The 15,631-nt window shown below is 52.5% G+C and overlaps 6 protein-coding genes across 6 annotated transcripts; 3 read left to right on the top strand and 3 right to left on the bottom strand.

The window, feature by feature from the left end:
* Positions 1 to 203: 203 nt before the first annotated feature.
* N7532_005376 (DASH complex subunit DAD3 family protein) lies at positions 204 to 813 on the bottom strand (the record flags this gene model as incomplete). The annotated part of the gene is made up of 2 exons (XM_056617870.1): positions 204 to 446; positions 574 to 813. 2 exons carry the CDS (start codon positions 811 to 813, stop codon positions 204 to 206), a joined length of 483 nt encoding a protein of 160 aa, XP_056474029.1.
* A 1,038-nt stretch (positions 814 to 1,851) lies between these two features.
* On the bottom strand, positions 1,852 to 3,935 carry N7532_005375 (putative serine/threonine protein kinase (Nrc-2); the record flags this gene model as incomplete). The annotated part of the gene is made up of 4 exons (XM_056617869.1): positions 1,852 to 2,585; positions 2,662 to 2,787; positions 2,843 to 3,016; positions 3,074 to 3,935. 4 exons carry the CDS (start codon positions 3,933 to 3,935, stop codon positions 1,852 to 1,854), a joined length of 1,896 nt encoding a protein of 631 aa, XP_056474028.1.
* A 718-nt stretch (positions 3,936 to 4,653) lies between these two features.
* On the top strand, positions 4,654 to 5,469 carry N7532_005374 (uncharacterized protein; the record flags this gene model as incomplete). Its single annotated transcript, XM_056617868.1, has 3 exons — positions 4,654 to 4,945; positions 5,100 to 5,181; positions 5,232 to 5,469. The coding sequence occupies 3 exons, from the start codon at positions 4,654 to 4,656 to the stop codon at positions 5,467 to 5,469; spliced, it is 612 nt and encodes a 203-aa protein (XP_056474027.1).
* Positions 5,470 to 7,913: 2,444 nt separating this feature from the next.
* Positions 7,914 to 9,653, bottom strand: N7532_005373 (uncharacterized protein; the record flags this gene model as incomplete). The annotated part of the gene is made up of 1 exon (XM_056617867.1): positions 7,914 to 9,653. One exon carries the CDS (start codon positions 9,651 to 9,653, stop codon positions 7,914 to 7,916), a length of 1,740 nt encoding a protein of 579 aa, XP_056474026.1.
* Positions 9,654 to 10,987: 1,334 nt separating this feature from the next.
* N7532_005372 (uncharacterized protein) lies at positions 10,988 to 13,723 on the top strand (the record flags this gene model as incomplete). Its single annotated transcript, XM_056617866.1, is given in 6 exon segments — positions 10,988 to 11,066; positions 11,188 to 11,657; positions 11,711 to 12,370; positions 12,424 to 12,930; positions 12,948 to 13,532; positions 13,565 to 13,723. 6 exon segments carry the CDS (start codon positions 10,988 to 10,990, stop codon positions 13,721 to 13,723), a joined length of 2,460 nt encoding a protein of 819 aa, XP_056474025.1.
* A 558-nt stretch (positions 13,724 to 14,281) lies between these two features.
* N7532_005371 (putative TFIID and and SAGA complex TAF10 subunit) lies at positions 14,282 to 15,201 on the top strand (the record flags this gene model as incomplete). The annotated part of the gene is made up of 2 exons (XM_056617865.1): positions 14,282 to 14,563; positions 14,719 to 15,201. The coding sequence occupies 2 exons, from the start codon at positions 14,282 to 14,284 to the stop codon at positions 15,199 to 15,201; spliced, it is 765 nt and encodes a 254-aa protein (XP_056474024.1).
* Between the last annotated feature and the right edge of the window lie 430 nt (positions 15,202 to 15,631).

Below are 15,631 nucleotides of genomic sequence, written 5' to 3'. Positions count from 1 at the left end.
AATGTATGTGCGATTGCTGCTTATGGACAAATATCCTCGAGTCTCTTTGTTGTCCAAAACACAGTCATTAGTATCCAACGCGCCGATCCGGAAATAAACAACCAGGGTATACAAAATTACAAAGCTAGCCCAGATGAAGCTCCAAAAAAACAAGAAAAAGCTCCTAACTTGAGTCCAGGGATGAAGACAAAAAGCAGGAGACATCACTGGAAAGTAACATCTCCATCTCCCTCATAACCTCCGTATTGATCCTGGAACTGCTCATCCTGCCCCTCCTGTAGTTGTTGCTCCTCGTTTTCATTCCAGATCTGCTGCTGCAACACGATACTGTAGACACTAGCCTTGAGCAACGTGCACACCGTCGCGGTTTTGCGCTCAAGGAGCCCAAGGCCGTCGAGGGTCATGGAGGATGGAGATCCGGCAAGGTCGGCGACTTTTTCTGAGAGCTGCAAATTAGAAAACAGAGTTAGTATAACTGAAGCGGGCAAAGCAATTCGCGTCAAGGGGCAATGGACAGTGTTTATTTGCAGCCCGATGCGTCGTGTCGGACCCAACGCTGACCTTCGCACTCACCTGATTCACATTCCGCAGGAGGCGGGAGTACTCGTCCAGCACTTCCTGTTCTAGATCCGAGACAAGGCCATTGTCGTTGCTCAGCAGGGGGTTGTTGGAGCGACTGTGGCCGTGGGAAGCTTCTGCGTCGGAGCTTGTTGATTGCTCTGGCGGGATGGGAGGGGTGGTGGTTGCGGGATCGGGGGAGACGTAGGAGTAGTGTTGAGCATCGGGATCATCGGATTGCGCGAAAGCAGACATTGTGTGTGTTCTTTCTGGTCGTCTTGTCGATTCGTGGAGAAGGAGGAGGAGGAGGAGGAGGTGGACGGCAGTGCGGGGAGTTGTTTGAAGCCAAAGAATCAAATTGGGCGGGTCTCCGCGCAGCTCGAAGTTGGGTCCTACTATTAGTACTCAAGCAACAACACATGAGCATCTCAAGAAGGGTTATTTTTATCTAGCAAATATTGGGTGCTTTTTCCAGCTACTTTCCTTCTGCCAATTCAGTGATGACAGGCAAGCGAGTAACCTGGATTATTTGCTAGGCTTTGGGATTACTCGGTTTCCGCAAATCCGCAATCTTATTGATAACCGAAGCTACTGTCCATTCTACAAGTGTCAGATCTATACTTCCTGGACCAGAATGTACAATCATATTACTCTCATATTTCTTTTTAGTGGACCCGAGTTCTGCAAGAAAGTCAACCCGAGGAGTCCACAGAACGAAAACAGCATAATTTAAGAGCACAAGAATTGAACCGAGCTTCGTTGAAAGAGTGCCACGCCAGAATTCGAGAAGAACAAAGAAATCGGAGAACGCAAGGCAAACCAGCCGAGAAGTGTCACGAGAGTCAGAGAAAAACAAGTGAAAACAAGTGCCTAAAACGCCGCCCGCTGCAGAGTAAGAGTAAAACGATGTATAGCGGAGCTTGAAACAGGATTCGGGGAAGAACATGAAATCGTGACACAAGGAGTGGCTAGAAAAGTCGCATAAGGATATCAAGAGTGGTCTAAGGCCTTTGGCAGAAGAGATGTAAATGCAAGTGCGAAATAGCCAGAAAAAAGCAAAGAGTAGCAGAAGCATAAATCGATGCTAGAAGGCCGGAGACACCGCCATCCACCCGGTGGAATCCTGCAATGGAGTGAAACAGTTCACATGCAGTCGTCAATGCATCATGGTCGTCGTCGAGCCGATGCCCAGGCGGCTGCCCTCCCTTTGGTGTATCGGGAAACGAAATGAAAGTGAAAGGGGAGAAAAAAAAAAAAATACAAGATGGGCTTTGATATGCGAAAGCACAAGATTCAGTGGTCGCCTTCGTGGTGGAGAGTGACACTGTTGAACTCTTCGAATGGGTCATTTAACTCGCCATTAGGAGTTGCCAAGCCAGAATCCATGGGGACACCCTGCATCTTGGCCGGGTGAGTGCCACCGATATCCACACTAGCACTCTCCTTGACATTGCGAAAGTTCACAGTGTCGGTACCAGCACGGCCCTGGTGAGGGATCATTGGTGGTTTCATATGACGGATAAGAGCCCACTGGGTCGACCGGAAAAAAGGATGAGTCTTGACATCAGAAGCACCGGCACGGGCTCCAAGACGCTTGGTCTCGTCCTTGATCAGTAGCTTGCGGATCAGAGACTTGCAAAGAGTGGAGGTCTGTTGTGCACCCGAGCCCTCGGGGAAGTTCACCTCGTCCCGCAAGATACTAGCAAAGGTCGCGTTTCGGTTCTTGCCCTTGAAAGGGGTAGTTCCGTAGAGCATCTCGTATACGAGGATACCAAGGGTCCACCAATCAACCGCACTGGTGTGGCCACAACCCTTGATGACCTCTGGTGCAATGTACTCTTCCGTCCCAACAAACGAGTTCGTGCGGAAGTCAGCGATGCAGGATTTGGTATCGATAGTTGGCAGTGCAGCAGATGAGTTGCCGCCGCTTCGACCAGGAATCATTGTAGGAGCTCCGCCAGGACCAGACTGCTTAGACAGATCGAAATCCGACAACATGATATGGCCGGACTGATGAAGAAGAATATCTGTAGAAGTAAATTAGCATTGATTCGCTCAAGACCTATACAATGTGCAGGGCAGACAGCGCATATTGTAACATACTTTCTGGCTTGAGATCGCGGTAAATGAATCCCATGAGATGGAGATATTCCAAAGCAGCGGTCACCTCGGCAGCATAAAATCTGGCAGCATCCTCGGAAATGCACTTTCCGGGCCGGGTTTGAAGAGCTAATTGGCTGTGGTTAATAGATTGCAAGCGCATCAAATCAATGATGATACTTACTTCTGAAGAACTCGCCGCCACTGCAGTATTCCATGCAGAGGTACAGGTAATCCTCGGACTGGAAAGAATGATACAAGGTGACAATGAACGGATGGTTACTTGTCGCCAGAATCTCTTGCTCGGCGAGAGCGCGCTTGATCTTGTTCCGCTTAATCATTTCCTTCTTGCTGAGAACTATTTTAAAAGTTAGAATCTGCGATATTTGCAGACCGAAATTGAGGTAGAACGTACCCTTCATGGCATACAGACGGCTTGATTTCTTCTCTCGGACCAGGTACACCTTTCCGACGTCACCTTTGCCGATCAGCTTGATCTTGTCGAAGCTGGCAGGTCCCACCTCGACATTGCGGATCTTGATGGAGTTCGAGCTGTAGGTCCGGCGAAACGGAGCGTCTCCACCGCCGGACACTTTACTGTCAACGCCTACCGGAGGCACAACCAGCACACCTCCCTTGCCGTCGGTGAGACCCACGGAGCTATCGACACCAGAGACCTCCGCCAGAGGTTCCTTGCCAATCTCAGCCGTCTGGGGACGTTCGTCCCCCTGGCTGTTAAAGAGACCTTGCGCATTCGGGGCCGAAGCCACGCGGCGCAGCTTGCGAGCCAATTCCTCCTTGTTCGCGGTTGTAGCCTGCTCCACAGCAGAGACCCCGGTGACCTGCAGCTCGGGGGTATCGGGAGGGGACGAAGGAGGGGAGCAGTCATTTCGGTGTCGCAATGCAGGCTGGCCCTGGTGGGCGAAGTAGGGGTTGGCGGTAGCCGTGGGCGACACGCCGTCATCTAGCGGATTGCCCTCACTGGCGACAGTGGTGGACCGGTTGCGGCCGATGGTGGGGAGGAATCGAGACTGTCGGAACGTGGACTTCTCGTTCTTGGTGGGCGACTCTTTCTCTCGTTCACGATCGTGGCCGACGGGACTGCCGCTGTGGGACGAGTGACTGCTGGAACTGTTGATCCGGAAGAAATTCTTGATCTTGGTAGGTAGGTGGCCTGATTCGTTGGAGTGTTTGCGGGTGGGCAAGGAGAGGCCGGGGAAATTCCCGCGCTTTTCGTTCGACATGGTCGACGGGTTGGATGCGAAGAGTTGCGTCATGGCGCGGTGAAGCAGTATCCGGTAGAATTGACAGGCAGCCTCCCCGAGAGCAACAAGACGTTCTCTGAAGGAAAGTTGCGCGAAAGGAAGGGAAAGGCAAAAGGCGGGGGGACGTGCAAGGCCCGGGATGGGGATACCAGCGCGGGCGGGGAGATGATCACAACTCGATGAAACGAGGGCTAACCACCCGAAAGAATGGAAAGACAAAGGACCTCAGTAGCAGTGCTCATTAATGAGACTGCATATTAGGATCCGACGAAAAGAAGGGCAGGGTAAGTTGGGTAGAATAGGAAGGCGAAAGAGAGAAGGAGTCGGAAGGCGAGTGGAGAAGGACGCGGAGGCCCGATTAGTCAGGGGCCCCGATCGCAATGCAGGGTTGCGCCTTGTAGAATCTTGATAGTCCTTGAGACATGGCGCTGTCGGAGCCTACAAGAGTACCTAGGTAGGGTGTCCTAGAGGATCATACTACGGATAGAATATATTCTATGGCGCGACACTAAAACGAGTGACAACAGTTGGATTCTGACAAAAGGGTAAAATAGTACAAAGCGGAGGCCAGGCATATTGCAGCCTCCGGTGGCGACGGCCATCCTGGGAACACGCCACGTGATGTGCAGTTTGGGGCAGTGTTGTACACACAGCAGGGACTACATAGTACATACAGACACACTTCACTCCGCATGTTCTCCTCCTTCCACCATACTACTCTACTCGTACAATGCATATTCCATTTCCCAATCTTTTCCCCCCATCACTCACACTCATTGGGTCAATTCGGCTTTCACTCGGAAAGCCGATCAAAGGGCTTGGCCATCCATCCAGGCCCGTTTTTGTATCGACCTGGGAGGCCAAAGGCCGTCGCAGAGGAGGTCTGGACGGTCGGATGGCTGGTGGCTCGCTCGCAGCCAATCCCCTGCATTGCGCGAAGGTTGTTGCGGTTGAGTCGCTGTCTGGTGTTGCGCGCGACGCCCGCAGCCATCTCGGTCTGGCCCTTGGGGAGGACCTCGTCGGTATCCGCATCGTAGGAATCATCTCGCATGCCCCGGTTGCTGGCATCTCGATCTAGCTTAGTGGGCTTGCTTTCGGTGTTTGATTCAAGCAGAGGCACTGCCTCGTTCGTAACACCATCCTCTGAAGTGCTTGGCTGATCGGGCAGCGTAACAGCTTTCGACTCCAGGTCGCGGCCGTCGGCAATGCTCGTCTCTTTCTTCTCCACCCAGTCCTCATGCTCCATGGACGAATCAGAGTGAGTTCCAGTTTGTCTTCCCGAGGGGAACAGCTGCGAACTACTCGTAGTGCGTCGTTCGGCTGCAAGGGGACTCGCGCTACTGAAGCTGAAGCTGCGCGGGAAGTTGCGAGGCAGCGTCTGGCTGTCACGGCGTTCCAGATTCTGTGGGAGAAAGCGGGGTGTGCGAATATCTGCCGGGTCATCTTCTTGATCAGAAATGCAGTATTCGTCGTCACTTTCCTCTCCAGAGGTCTCCGTGGGCTCGACAATCTGACAGGCGTCACCACCTGCCGGTGGTTCCTCTGAGTGGACTTCAGCAGCTTGCTCTTTGGCGGCTTGCTCTCTGGCAGCGTCCTCTCTGAAAGAGCGGTCAATATTATCCTGCACCTTCTGCCGGGCCGCTTGGCCTTCGGAGTTGTCACTGAACGAGTCATCGTAAAGGTCATTGTAGGCACCGGGCGGAGGAGAGGGAGAGCGTGGGACAGGTCTGCTAAACTCAGGGGGCCAATTGCGTGGATCAAAGATGGAGTCGAGGTTCGTCTGGGTCGCAAAGGCATTCCGGCACATGTCATGGTATCGTTGGACTTCATCAGTGGCAGGGCCGTGAGCTTGACCTGGCGCCGACACAGGCTCGTTTGAAGCACCAGGTGGATCGTGAACTTGCCCCGACGCCGACACAGATTCGTTGGAAGCATCAGGCTCGGCCGAGAGTGTCAGTTGTTCCATGTGCTCGGGATCGGGACAAAGAGTTGCGACAATCGCCTGGCAGACGTCTTCGTCCCCTTCGAATCGATCAAGAGTCTCGTTCAAAGTCTGCTGGACCTCATCGAAAGTGTCGTATACCAAGGCCCTAACCTGCTTACACCGGATTCGCGACTGCACTTGACTTGGGGTCGTGGAAGAGTGTCTGGCGATCTCAGCATCGATTAGCCGCACTTGGTTTTCTGCTTCGGCCAAAGCAGTTTTCACATTGCCATGCAAATACATCAACCACTGCACCTCAATATCGTTGTCGGTCGACGGCTCTCCAACCAAATCAACTAACTCTTGGAGACAGTTTCTGAACTCAGTCAAGCTGAAGTCCTCACCTCCATCCTTCACATTGCGTACGACATAGTGCATTCGATTCAATCTCAGCTCGAGCAGCTCGGTCGGGTTCGTGATGAATGCTGCGTTCATGTTGAAAGGGGATGAGCGGCTTCCATCCACCTGAGAGGACATATTGGCCATCGGGTGGAACTCAATGGGTGGTGGAAAGCACACAGGCGATGGGAATGGTTGACTTGACAGTCCTACCGTAGTCGGTGTCTGAGCTACTGTGAATGGGACTCGACGTGCGTCGCCTTGTTGCAGAGTCTCACCAGAGAACTGTCCTGTGCCGTGGATGGTGTTTTCGATGATGTTTGGATCGCTTGCAGTAGTCAAATTTGCGGGACAGTTTTGGCAAGCCAATGGACACTGGCCTTGACCCAGCAGTGACGGTGACGGTTCTTTGGGGTCTTTATCTTTCTGGTTTGGGCTGTTGTCCCCAAGAAATGGAACAATTTGGCCTCCAGCTGTCACACGATAGTGCTTCGGAGATGAATGTTCTCTGAGGAATCGAGTGAACCCTTCCTTGTCGGTCGGGAGCCGCGAGGGGATTGTCTTTCTTTTGTTCGTCTTGATCCGGTCTCGCGGCTTCGGCTTAGGGGTCCAAGGCTGACCTCGTTGCTGGCCGGCGGTCCACCTCGAGGGCGAGATCTTTCGAAGGGGTCGTTTGATATCTGTCTGTCGGTTCTCTTGCCTCTGGTCTCGATCGGAGCGTAGAATCTGGCCTGTTATTGTCTTAGAACAGTCCGGTTTGATGTTTTGATTGCGGCATCATGAGTGATGTCAGCCTGGGACAAGCCAGGTTTCGCATTCCAGCACAAGTCGCAAGAAGAAGTCACTTACACTCTTTTGCGTGTTCAGTCCAGCTGCACAGAATTTCTGTCTCCTGGTAGAGAGCCAACAGCGTTGGGATGGTGTACTTCATCTTGACGGGTGGTTTTTCCGACATGGCGAAAATGAAGTTGAACTTACCTGGCGAGCAGGTGGATGGGGTTAAAGAAATAAAACCGAATGAAGAAGGTTATCACACTTGGGAACTGAAGAAAACGGTAGGTGCGAATCAGCAAAAGGTGTTGACGGGGAAGGTTGAAAGAGGAAGAACTGGAGGGAGCAGCAGCAGGAACAGGAGCGAACGACGCGACAAGGCCTAACGGGAACTTCCATTTTAGGCTCCCCTCGATGTATTTCGAGCCAGGTAAATAAATCAAAATTGCATTCAACAATGTTCTCGGCTTTTGAGGAAGGTGCGGCAGCTACACTTCACTTGTCTGGACCACACCAGTATCATAACATCTAGATACCCAATACACTTAGAACCCTAGCCAAACATGATGCCTGTTTCGGCGGTAACATACTACCTGTATCGCCTCGACCATAGTTATGTTTATTTTATTTGAAAGCTGTACTCTACTTACTGCTGTATTCCTTGCCTACCTGGTGATCTAGCTGATCATCTACCGTACAGGGTCACACACGTGATCAGCTGTCTGTGTAGCTACTCTGGAAGATGATGCGCCATGGTCCAAGACAGAAGAAAGCCATTGAAGTTGTTTGCGCCTATTATCAAATAGATATCTCTACGTAGTAGGATCCCCCACCAGGTTCTGCGACTGCTAGCATTCCACATGATCCACAGATCAAACCACAACAACATCAATCTTCTAAATACTTTCCCGCACCTTGACTGGCTGCAAAACACTGTGCATTCTCCACTCCTCTTCAATTTCATCATCAAACGGCGGTACAGGGCATGCGTTTTCGTGCGTTGGCGACGAGATATCCTCGACCTCTTTCCTCTGCTGACCCATCTCCCAGCTGCCCAGTCGCTCATGTCCGCGCACAAAGATCCCACCGGACGGGTCCTCGTGATCTCCGTTTTCTGGCTTGGAGGCGCTACCCCAAATGGACTTTCGAAACGTGAGATCGGTGTCGCTCGCATGCTTGTCGTTGCCCTTGAAACCGCCAATACTGGCTTTATGGTCGGCGCGCTTGCGAAGGCAAAAGAGGAAGCCAATTACGCCAAATAATAGAATCACGGCCAAGGTTACCATGGCTCCAATGACGCCTGCCAACGCTGGGGCCATCTGTTTTTTTTGCTTCGGGGAGCTGCTCTCTCCCATCACGCCTGTGCAGAAGATGGACTCCGCGTTGCAACGAGCACACCATTCTTGGGTCGACTGCATTGCAAAGGTCTCAAGCTCTGATTGAAACTCAGTGAAGGGAATCGATTCCTGGCTTGGGCCTGATCCGAAAAGGGGATATGATGTGAATGTGGATGATTCGGTGCCATTGTGCAAAAAGAACCGCACGAAGAGGTTGTCAGCACCTGGATACGAGGGATATACCTCATCCGACTCGAAGCTGAAAAGCTCAAACACAAGTGATGCGCCGTGGACAGGGCGGGAGTAGAAGTTGGATTGCTGCTCTGTGGCCAGCCCCATCAGAGAAGCCAGAGCGACGGCAGGCTCATCGCTTCCGAAGAGCAGAGTCATCTTCTGTTGAGTTCCATACGACTGGACATTCATCTTCAAGGCGAAGAGAATACTAGATGCCAAGGTTTGTCCGCCAACCGAACTCATCATTCCAATCATAGAATGAGAGTCAGTCTGTGCGTTTGTGGCATATGTGTACTGGTCGGCCAGCCATCGTGTACGCCGTATGTCGTAATCGGCAACATTGCTATAGGCGTCGGCGTTATGCAAGATCTCGTATTCCAGGTACTCCGCAATTTCAACGGCGTTGAGATATGTTGCTTGCGACTCATCATATGCTCCAGACAGGGCCTCTTTCCAAAGACCAGTGTAAAAGGCCGCGTTCTCCTGCGTCATGTCGCTGGCCTCACTGCTATTCCGATACTTGGTCACCGCAGCTTGGTGCATACTACACTCCGTCTGTCCCGACACCAAGATCGACTGCGGGTCGCCATTGCCGAGGCCAATGATGCGTGGATACTGATATCCTCCCAGAGGGTAACTATAAAAGGTACCATTGGCAGTCGAGTCGACGTCTTGGAAACCTGATTGATTGAGTGGCGGGTAGAGACCCTGCATAAACGCCTGCGCGGAAGCCATGACATATTGATCGGTCGTTGCGAGGATGCTCAGGTCCCTCGAGTCAAGATAATATGGTGATAGCTCCTGGACCGCACTTCCTGTGCTGTTGACTGATCCTCCAGTCGCGATATAGCGATCTCGGAACACCCTTCCTGCAGCCTCAAGCTGACTGGCTCCGTATTCCGTCAGGATCCTGGGTTGCGACCCCATCACGCTCGGAGTGCTGTCTCCATAGGTGGTGTATGCGAAAACACCCCAGACTGTTTCCGTATACTGTTGAGCCGTGGCCAGACCTGGCGCCTGGAAAGACAGCGCAAGCCCAGCGAGAAAGAGATGGCTTGAGAACATCCTGGCGTTGGAAGCGAACATGTAACTTCCAGCCGATGAGTATTGAGCAAACGTGATACCAGATGTTCTTCAAGAGAGCTTCGATAGTGGAAATTTCAACCGGAACGAAGACGTCGACCGAACTGCGGGGGCATCTTGAAATAAAAGCTATCGCTTCCCTCTTTCCTGGGACCCAGGGTGGGATAGATGGGCTAGACCCCTGGGCCAGATTCTGTGCGAGGGAGAATATCAGGAATTGTACCATTAAAAATCCGCCTTCGGAAACCTTTCATGCTTATAGAGTGCCGGGAACCTTGGACAGGATCGCTGCAGGAGACACATTAAGCTCATGGCGCCGTAGGCTTCGGGAGCATCTTGTGGATCGCCAGATAGTTGCAGTCTTGCGAAGTACTTTTCAAGCTTCGAGACCGATGGTTCCATGGACCCAAAAAATCTTCAGGTGCAAATCCGTCAGCCTATTTGAGGTAGTAGAGCGACTAATCTGGTGGGATCTCTACTCGAGGAAAGCCGTGTGCCCTATCCATTCATACGATTCTCCTTGCTATTAATCCAGACATGGAATACGAATGAAAATTCGCCCCTAAGAAGAATCTAATACATATTCCTCAAGTTAAGCCTGTTCGAATTATCCCAATTGGCGCTGCACGAGACTGGGAAGAGGGTTACAGATGCTGCGTGTAGATCCGCAGACCCACCTGTCAATGACGCGCACAAGTCCGGGTGATCGTCCTGGGTGGGCCAGACGGCACAAGTTGTCATGGCATTCATTTGTGGTGAAATTTCGAATTTGACATAACGAGTGTTTGTTATTACCGTTTTTCCGTTCTTCCTGCTGTTGTCCTCTGTAAGCTTACGTATATCTGGGAATTTGCAGGTATTTTAGTATGGGCATGCGAAAACTAGGGCTATCGATGCGGGAAGGGTGTCGGATCAAATATCTTCCGTATCCCGGATCGGCTGGTAATCACTATGGCGCCTGGCTTACCTGCCATCGGTTATAGAAAGAACAGTTGTTCACCAGCCTTATGCTGGAAATCTCTCTTAGTTAGGTCCGCTTCTTCTTTGAGAGCTTTCGTTCACATCCCAAGCTGTAAATACTGCACACCTCAGGACTTGGCGACGTTAGTTGAACGTTCTCACGTACCTATGTAATTACGTAAGTACATTACACGGCCCACCCCCGCCCGGTCAGCCAACCAGGCGTGGGCAGAAAATCCTTGCGGTTGGGGCAAAACCTGACCTCCTGGAAGCCCTACACCCGCGCCCTACCCCTAAGCCCTCATTTCTGCTCTTGGAAGTTGACCAGCCTAACCCTATCTACATCCAGCATCCAGATGGTCGAGACCCGAGGCAATCGGCCATCTTTTGATGCCGCTTCTGACCTGCCGTCTTTTCCTGACGATGGCGACTTGGGTAGGTTCCTCCTGTGCCTTTGGCGCGTTGCCTCAAACCCTGCAGCCGGCCGCTATACATCCCGCGATTCGAAATCTCCACATGGCCCTTGGGAAAACCGCAGTTTACTAACGCATAACAGACCAGAAAACTTCACGTCCCTTGGAGGATAACGAGGAGCATGACACTCCTGCTGCCAAAAAACGCCGTACCGATGCCGATGCCGGCCCTGGTCCGGACGACGAAACTTCTTTCCAACAATCGCTCGACAGCCTAGATCAGCATGGCCCCGGCCATAAAATTGAAGAGGAACTCGCAACGGCCCTTGGAGAAGGGATCGTTGACACTCTGGAGTCTCCTGACCCCCGTCACAGTACTCAAACCCAGTCCGACGCCCCCGCCTCTCAGAATGAGACATCCAATACCAGTCGAGAGCACGTCGTCTCTATCATCAACGACATCATGGATCTTGGAGAACGCTCGGAAGCGCTCACGAACTTGGGACCGCAGGAGATCCCTCCATCCAGTGATTTTCCCGGTGCACGGGGTTACATCTTTCTCCGGGCCAATTCCCATCTGAAAATCCAAAGTCTCCCTATTCTGGACAACCTAGTAAGTGTCCGCAGCTCCGATAATCAGAACCCAGGAATACTAACACAATCTAGTCAACGCAAATCTTGTCCTTCCTCTCCAAAAACAGTTACCAGGACCTCACTGCCATGGTGTCTGAACCGGATTCCGAAAACGGTCAAGCCTATGCCACGATGCGGTCGCTCTTTGATCATACTAAAAGAGTCTACACTATCCACCACTGCTTTCTACAAGCTTCCGATCTCGAGATCACCGACTCTTCCCAAATCGACATTATCCGCAAAGCCAACCTTGCGTCGTTCGTGTCAAGCATCTTCGGCTCTCAAGAAATCGGGTTCGCCGACTTGAACGACTACTTTTTGGATGTTTTTGTTCCTGAAGGTGGTCGTTTGTTAAAGGTTCAGGGAGCCCTTTACTTGGAACTCAAGACCCAGGCTTTCATTGCGGCCTTGAACACCAAAAGTCGTACCCGGACGCAACTGCTCTATGAGCTATTCCCGGAAGATATGGAACAACATCTGTTGAACAGGCGGCCAGGAATCAAGCAGTTGGCCCCTAGTGAAACCGATTTTGTCAACCGTCTTACATCTCGCCGCGACATCCTTCTTAACGAAATCAACAACAATAACGAAGAGGCACTCCAGGCGTTGCCGGATAAGTACCGATGGGAACATTTCCTGAGGGATCTCAGTTCCTACATTGCCAAAAATTTCGATGCCATCAACAACCCGCAGGTGTGTTCTGATTATTTTCATTTACCTTATACCTGTATTAATGCTTACGCAAGACACAGAAACCCGTCAAAGGACGCCAGGCATCCAGCTCGAATGAAGACGCCCAAGAAACCCCTAGTACCACCCATCAAGGGCAATTCTCAGTCAATCAGCAGGTCGAGGTTCCTGTCGATCGGAATATGCACGGCGACCTTGTTGCGCGTGCTGCTCGTGCTGCGCAGATTGCTCTCCAAGGCCATGGCCTTCGACGTTCCCAGCAGCAATCCCAACAACAAAATCAATACCAACAGCAGCAGCCTCCGTCCCAGGCTAGCCAGTCGCCTTCTCAGCATCACGCTCAACCTCAACAGCAGCAGCAGCAGCAACAACAACAACAACAACCACAACATCAACAACACCAGCACCATCAGCCTGCCCAACCTCAGCAGACTAGCCAGGACGACAACCAGTATCTCCATGGCTACACCGCTGCCCAGCAGCCCGCTCAGCCGCAGCAGCAGCCGCAGCAGCAGTTCCATCACAGCCCTACGCCACCGGGGGGTACCATCAACAACAATCTGGTGGACTAACCTTCCAGCAAAGTCCCTTGCAAGCAAACTTCCAGCAATACAACCCTAACGCGGCGCAGGCTATGCAGGCTCGGTCCAATGGGATGTCGTCACAACAGCAAGGCTACCTACCAGGGATTCCTCATTATTCTCAATCCCAACCGACGCAAGTCCTCTATGAGCGGGCTCGTATGGCTGCTTCAGCCAAGTCTTCACCAACGAGCCGCAAGTCTGGACTCCCCAGCCAACGTCGGCCATGGACAACTGAAGAAGAGAACGCGCTCATGGCCGGTCTTGACCGAGTCAAGGGCCCTCATTGGAGCCAAATTCTCGCAATGTTCGGTCCCGGTGGTACCATCAGCGAAGCTTTGAAGGACCGCAACCAGGTACAGCTTAAAGACAAGGCTCGCAACCTGAAGCTGTTCTTCCTCAAGAGTGGAATCGAGGTGCCTTACTACCTGAAGTTTGTGACTGGCGAGCTGAAGACTCGCGCGCCTGCCCAGGCTGCCAAACGTGAGGCCCGTGAGAGACAAAAGAAGCAAGGCGAAGAAGACAAGGCGCACGTGGAAGGGATCAAGGGTATGATGGCACTGGCGGGCGCACACCCGTCGCCTGTCCCTGGCCATGAAATGTCGGCCTCACCCAGTCTCCTCCGGATGCCAGCAACCAGTCTGTTTTCGACCAGACCGCCGAACAGAACCTGATGCAGACCCTTAGCCAGGAGGTTCATGGTAGTCAATACCCTCAGCACCACGCTGCGCCACCCTCAGACCATATTGATCCGCACATGCAGATGGGCCAATAAATTGACTTCCTGGCCTCTCGGGCCTCGAGCTTTTTTATTTTTCCTTTTTATGTGTAGTTCAAAGAGCAAGATTCGATCCGCATCTTGCCTTGATTTATTTGCCGTTCTTTCTTGCTTGGAGTTGAGGTATTGTACCTGTGGGATTTTGCTTTGGGTTTTGCGTCACGAAGCATGAAACAAGGCAGCGGGAGACCCCGATTGTACTAGTACATATTGACCTATGCAGCGTCAAAGCGATGAGGCGGATCTTCTTTCCCATAAATTATATATTCTGCTATTGTTTGAAGCACCTCGTGCGTAGTAGTATAACTACCCTTAATGGTACCCTAGTATGTAGTATAGCACTGTCAAGCTGGAGTGAATATGCCCCGGTGGGCCGTGCTCCCGTCTCCGCCCGCGTGTGACTGGCTCTGCCAACGCCCAGTGCATATCCCTCGGAGGGAAGGTACCTGGACCAACCACCCCAGAAGGCCACCACCGCATTGATTGGTCTCAAGCGCTCCTGCAGCCTGTCGTCTGATTGTATAGGGGAGGGTTACTGTCCATGATCTGCCCACTATGACCGACCAACCTTCCCACATCCCCCAACCGTCAAACGGGTCAGAGCAATCCGTACCACCATCAGCGACACCTGCCGAGACGGCCACCGATCCCGCCGTGAAACCTGAACCCGATATCGACGCTTCCATCGAACAAGACATCGACATGAACGCCGAACCGAGCCAGCCCGCCGCCGACGACAACGTCCCCGTCCCGGCCGAGGTCGATCCCACGCCGCCCTCCAAGAAGGAGACCAGCTTGCGCGAATTCCTGGGCAAGATGGACGATTATGCGCCGATCGTAAGAGATCCATCCCTATTATTAGTTTTTCGTCTTTTCTTCCATTCTCTTCGGGGGCAACTCTAGCGAAAGATCCCGGATACTTCATGCCCGAACATCTGGCCATGTCGTCGCGAAGTATCATCCGGGGAATTCATTTCCGATCTCAAAAATAGGAAACCACGGACAAGAAGCTAACGTATCTCTCCACCTGTCAGATCCCCGACGCAGTAACAGCTCACTACCTCACCCTGGCCGGCCTCCCTCCGCCCGGCACAGGCCCGAACCAAACCCCACCTCACCTCGCGCGCCTGCTCGCGCTCGCGACGCAGAAATTCGTCTCCGATATCGCAGCCGACTCCTACCAGTTCGCCCGTATCCGCGCATCCAACAGCTCCTCCGCAAATAACCCCATGGGCAGTCTGACCGCCGCGTCTGGACTGGGCGGTCCCGCAGGTCCCGCGCCTGGCGGCGTGGCCGGCGGCGACGGCGCAAAGGGTGGAAAGGGTAGTACGCATCTTGGTATTCAGCGCGCTGGATTCGGCGGTGGTGGCTCGGGTGGAACGGGACAAGGTCGGACGGTGCTCACCATGGAGGATCTTGGTATGGCTGTTTCGGAGTATGGAGTTACCGTCAAACGGGGCGAGTTCTATCGCTAAGCTGGACGATATAGAGGGCGGCGGGCTGCATGTTGCTTGTCGACCCTTCATGCCGTCTCCACCTCATTGTTGCATGTCTTTCAATATCCTGGTTTCTCATTGCTATCTACGTTGGGTTTCGGCGCAGGCGTACAAATCGGTCAAGCAGGCCGCGGATGACTATTGTTACTACCTATTGTTACTACTACCCTGGATTCGGATTCGGCCCTGGGCATTCTGGTTGGGAGGCGATTTCCGCCTAAAAATGGACTTTCCTTTCTTGTTCTGCTTTCTCCTCGTCGTATCTTGCCTTGTCGACGTAGTCTGTATGGAATTTCTCGATCGATGTATACCACTGGTCAAATGAGGATATGAATAACGGTAAATGCATTTCTTCCATGGAGAACTCCATCCGACGAGTAGCTAATGTCACAAGGGAAAAGCACTGATG

Source organism: Penicillium argentinense (assembly GCF_028826775.1).
Source record: "Penicillium argentinense strain IBT 30761 chromosome Unknown utg000005l_segment0_segment0, whole genome shotgun sequence".
Classification (NCBI taxonomy): Eukaryota; Fungi; Ascomycota; class Eurotiomycetes; order Eurotiales; family Aspergillaceae; genus Penicillium; species Penicillium argentinense.
The sequence above is the reverse complement of the archived record's forward strand: the minus strand, read 5'-3'. Positions and strand labels throughout refer to the sequence as shown.